Source organism: Eriocheir sinensis, chromosome 60 (assembly GCF_024679095.1).
Source record: "Eriocheir sinensis breed Jianghai 21 chromosome 60, ASM2467909v1, whole genome shotgun sequence".
NCBI classification, from domain to species: Eukaryota; Metazoa; Arthropoda; class Malacostraca; order Decapoda; family Varunidae; genus Eriocheir; species Eriocheir sinensis.
The window spans coordinates 9,607,644-9,612,468 of record NC_066568.1 but is presented as its reverse complement, the minus strand read 5'-3'; the positions used below and the strand labels follow the sequence as shown (position 1 = coordinate 9,612,468).

The 4,825-nt window shown below is 44.8% G+C and overlaps 1 protein-coding gene across 2 annotated transcripts in view; it reads right to left on the bottom strand.

Annotated features, from left to right (window-relative positions):
• Positions 1 to 4,825, bottom strand: part of LOC126985905 (SUZ domain-containing protein 1-like) — a 7,062-nt gene extending 2,237 nt beyond the window's left edge. The window contains exons 1-6 of one of the 2 annotated variants that reach the window (XM_050841454.1): positions 4,688 to 4,825; positions 3,539 to 3,615; positions 2,908 to 3,064; positions 2,460 to 2,564; positions 1,357 to 1,436; positions 1 to 646 (exon numbers count right to left, since the gene is read on the bottom strand). The exon at positions 1 to 646 is cut by the window's left edge and continues 2,237 nt beyond it. In XM_050841454.1, the coding sequence (XP_050697411.1) occupies positions 424 to 646; positions 1,357 to 1,436; positions 2,460 to 2,564; positions 2,908 to 3,064; positions 3,539 to 3,615; positions 4,688 to 4,747 (702 nt within the window). In that variant the 5' untranslated portion in view covers positions 4,748 to 4,825 and the 3' untranslated portion in view covers positions 1 to 423. The other variant, XM_050841455.1, reaches the window with a different exon arrangement.

The following is a 4,825-nucleotide window of genomic DNA, read 5'->3' as shown; positions in this document are numbered from 1 at the left end:
TTCTTCCCTTTCTCTTTCTCTCTCTTCTTTCCTTTCTTCCTCCTTCGTTCTTTCCTTCTCTTCATTCTTCGATCTCCTTCCTTCCCTTCCCTTTCTTAAATCCTTCCTTCCTCTCTCTTCTCTTTTTCCTCTCCCTTATATTCCACCCCATCTCTCTCTCTCTCTCTCTCTCTCCATTATCACAAAAATCATCATCATCATTACAAAACACAAACAGTCCATAATAATAATAATAATAATAATAATAATAATAATAATAACAATAATAATAAAAAAAATAATAATAATAATACTTTTTTTCCCGCCAAAACTCGGACATGCTAATGGCGATAATGTTGTTGTTGTTGTTGTTGTTAGTAGTAGTAGGGGTATAACGGGAGGGGAAAAGGGGGGGTTGGGGGCCTAGAATCACCCCAGCCTCTGCTACCTCATCTGCCCCACCCCATCCACCCCCGCCCCGTTGCCCCGCCCGAACCCAGCTGTTCCGTCAGGGCCCCGCGGACATCTCAGGACCCCCACGTTGCTATGCGGTACGCTGAGCTGCGGGGCGTGCTGAGGCGGGGGCGTGGGGTGCGGGGCGGGGCTAGCGTTGGTGTTGCTGGTGGTGGAGATGGTGGTGGTGATGGTGGTGGTGGTGTCGGAGGTGCTGAAAGGAATAGAGAATAAAGTTGAAAATAAGGAATATAATAGAAAAAGATTATTATGGAAAAGAAAATACTTGAAAATGTCAGTGATGGAAAAACTTGTTCATTACACATTAATTTATGCATTGTTTCATTACAGGTATTATTATCATTACTCTGCCGAGATAATGACAGAAGAATTAATTAAGAGGAATAAATAACTTGGTACATTGACAAAGGAGGAAGTTATGTCCATTCTTTTTCTTAATATAGATAGATAAAAAGATAGACAGATATATACAGAGATGACAGATAGAGAAATATACAGAGATAGAGATGTACACAGACAGACAGATAGAGAGAAGAGGAGACAGATAGAGAGTAAGAGGGATAAAGCAATCATATAGACAGACAGATAAGTGGATAGATATAATTGGTAGATATAATTAATCATACATACATACAGATATAGAGATGATGCAAATATAAATAGATAGATAGAGATAGACAGTAACACATGCACAATAAAGAAATAAAGAAATATAGCTTCCCGCAAAGAAATATAGAGGTTTGGAACAGACTAAGTGAGGATGTAGTATCGGCGAGAAGTGTGCAAAGCTTTAAGGAAACGTTGAATAAATGTAGATATGGAGACGGGACCACATGAGCGTAAAGCCCAAGCCCTGTAAAACTACAACTAGGTAAATACAACAGGGTAAATACACACACTCACCCAGACAGCATATGTTCCTCGACGGACTTGGAGGTTGAGCCCATGATCCTGAGGCGCACGGCTGCATAGTCCGCCTCACGCTGTGGACAAGGTGATGGATTTACTTGGTTCTCTATTTATCTATCTATCTATCTATTTATTTATCTATTTCTACCACTTAGATTTCTCCACTCTATGTCAATCTCTCTTCTTTCTTTCCTCTTCTCTTAGGTTATGTTATGGTACGCTATGGTATGTTAGGTTAGGTTAGGTCTCCCTCTGTTCTCTTTTAGGCTATGTTATGGTATGTTATGTTAGGTTAGGTTAGGTCTCCCTCTGTTCTCTTTTAGGCTATGTTATGGTATGTTATGTTAGGTTAGGTTAGGTCTCCCTCTGTTCTCTCTTAGGCTATGTTATGGTATGTTAGGTTAGGTTAGGTTAGGTCTCCCTCTGTTTTCTCTTAGGCTATGTTACGGTATGTTATGTTAGGTTAGGTTAGGTCTCCCTCTGTTCTCTCTTAGGCTATGTTATGGTATGGTATGTTAGGTTAGGTCTCCCTCTGTTCTCTCTTAGGCTATGTTATGGTATGTTATGTTATGTTAGGTTAGGTCTCCCTCTGTTCTCTCTTAGGCTATGTTATGGTATGTTATGTTAGGTTAGGTTAGGTCTCCCTCTGTTCTCTCTTAGGCTATGTTATGGTATGGTATGGTATGTTATGTTAGGTTAGGTCTCCCTCTGTTCTCTCTAAGGCTATGTTATGGTATGTTATGTTAGGTCAGGTCTCCCTCTGTACTCTCTTAGGTTATGTTATGGTATGTTAGGTTAGGTCTCCCTCTGTTCTCTCTTAGGCTATGTTATGGTATGTTATGTTAGGTTAGGATAGGTCTCCCTCTGTTCTCTCTTAGGTTATGTTATAGTATGCTATGGTATGTTAGGTTAGGTCTCCCTCTGTTCTCTCTTAGGTTATGTTATAGTATGCTATGGTATGTTAGGTTAGGTCTCCCCCAGTTCCCTATGTTGTATTTACTTGGTTCTCATAAACAGGTCTCCCTCTGAATTCTGTGTTGTATTTGCCCCGTTGTTTCCTAAGCATCAATCTGACCACTGCTATGAGAGCCACTAACCTGCTCAAATGACTTCTGCTGGACTGGTTTGGGCTTGTTCTCCTCTGCGCTGCTGCCAGCATCCCCAAGTATTCTCAGCCTGGCCTGCGCGTACTCCTGTTGTCTCTGCAGAGGCGAGGAAACAACTATTAATGGAGTGATTACTACTACTACTACTACTACTGCTGTGACAACAATAATAATAATAATAATAATAATAATAATAATAGTAAAACCCACATGCTAACAACAGAAAAAAAGAAAGGAGGAAGGCAGGAAAGAAGAAAGGAAGGAAGGGAGGAAGATAAGGAAGATAAAAGAAAAAGATATTAAAAAAAGTTAAGACAGAAAAGAAGCAAACAGGAGAAGGAGGAAGGAAGGAAAAAAAATAAAAAATAAATAAATAAATAAATAATGATAATAATTATAATAATAATGATAAAAATAATTCCATCGTTCGTCCACACACCTGCTCGAGGGACTTGACGGGCTGCTTCTGGCGGGAGTTGACGATGCCATTGGCTGCGGCGGCGGCTGTCCTGTCCTGGGGCCGCCGCAGGATCATGATCTTGGGTTCCTGGGAGGAGAAGGGTGTGCGTGGGCCATCCTCGCATGCCACCTGAGTCCTGGGAGAGGGGTAAAGGTGGCTGAGGGGGAGCAGGCAAGGGGAAAGAGGTAGTGGTGAAGACATACTAACCTTCAGCTTAAGACCTCCAATAGTCCCATTACCTGGAATTTATTGTGGTGTAGCACTTAAAGATCTTTATTCTTCTTGCTCAACCCTTGCTATTGTTAGGTAACCAACCACTTGCTCCAGGCAATATTTAACCCCTTGACTGCAGATTTCCTACAGTCAGACATCACCAAGCTACAGGAATGGAACAAAAAGTAGCTGCTACAATTCATTGAAGAAAAATATAAAGTCTAGCACCTTGGGAGGGGATATTCAGCATGCCAATACCACATGGGAAACACTCCACTATCCACCACAGAGGCAGAGAAAGACCTGGGATTACATGTTACCAGGCTACCAGTGAAGGACAAATCCGTGCCAATCGCAGCGGACATGTTAAGAATGTCTGCAGTCTGTCAGTACTCACGGCATGAGTGGCGGGGGCGGAGGCTCCACTGTGTTCCTCTTGATGGATAGCTTCTCCAGACGCTTCTCCAGGACAGCCTGCCAAGGGAGGGGAGCAGGGGTCAGGAAGCAATACTTAATTCATTTATTGCCACTTCCTGTTTTTGATGTGTTTTATCTCTAATTTGATAGCTCTTAGTTCATATTATTGTTTAGAAGCCTTATTTACTCTTAGATGGCAGCTGTATTTGAAGAGTAGCTCCCCCAAAAATGAATGGTCTATATATAGTCACTGCCGACCTTAGGAGTGTAGCATAAATATAGCTACGCCGCATAATGTATGTTTTAACTATCGTCTATATGAAAATTCAACCGCAATCTGGAAGTGTTGCTATATTTCTGCAATACAAAACTGATTGACTGAATTTTGTACTGTCTATATATAGTTCCACTGCCATCTAAGGGTTAATTGTACAAATGAATAATAACCATAACATGACTAATGCCTACTGATACAAAGTGTGGAAACATGGGGCGTCAAACGGGGCTCGGCAGTGACTTCACACCCTGGCCAACACTTCTCTACACCTCCTGTCATCCATCTGGTTCCTCCCTGGAAAACACTCAACCCAGGCAGGGAATCCATCACCTTTTTTAAATCCTAGCCTGAGGAATGCACGAAAAACTGATATTGGGGCGGCAGACCCAAGGAGGTTTGCCAGTGGCCCTGACCAACAAACACCAGCAAGGATGAGCACAGAGCAAGTGGCCCTCACTGACACAGACCAAGAGGCCGTCACTATGGGTCCTCCATCAGGTGGACACAGCGCTGGGTCACCACAAATACGTGTCTCAAGCGCCTCTGGACCAAACTAAGTAAGCCAAGTAAGGTAAGCAAGCTAGCGGTGCCCAGCCTCAGGGGACGAGTGCCACGTGGGTAAAGACCAGGTTCTCCGCCCCCCCGTGCCCCCCTCCCCCCTGGACACAGCCCTGGGCCCCTGGCAGTCCGTGTCCCCCCCCAGCCAAGGGTCTATGGGCCAGGCACAGGCAGGGCCAGGACCAGTGCCACTCTGGCCCCGTGCCCCGTGCCAGCCAGGGCCGTGCCGCTGGGACACGGCACCCGTGGCTCCCTGCCTGGCCCGCTGGTGTCCTGGCCGCCCCGAGCACGCACTGGGTTGTCGTCTATCTCCTCCCAGGTGTCCAGCAGCTCCTCGTCCTGCTCGGCGGCCATGGCGGCGCTGTTGTTGTTGTCCTGAGGGGGCCAGGCGCAGCGCCGGGCGCACCAACACACAGGAACACGATTATTTCA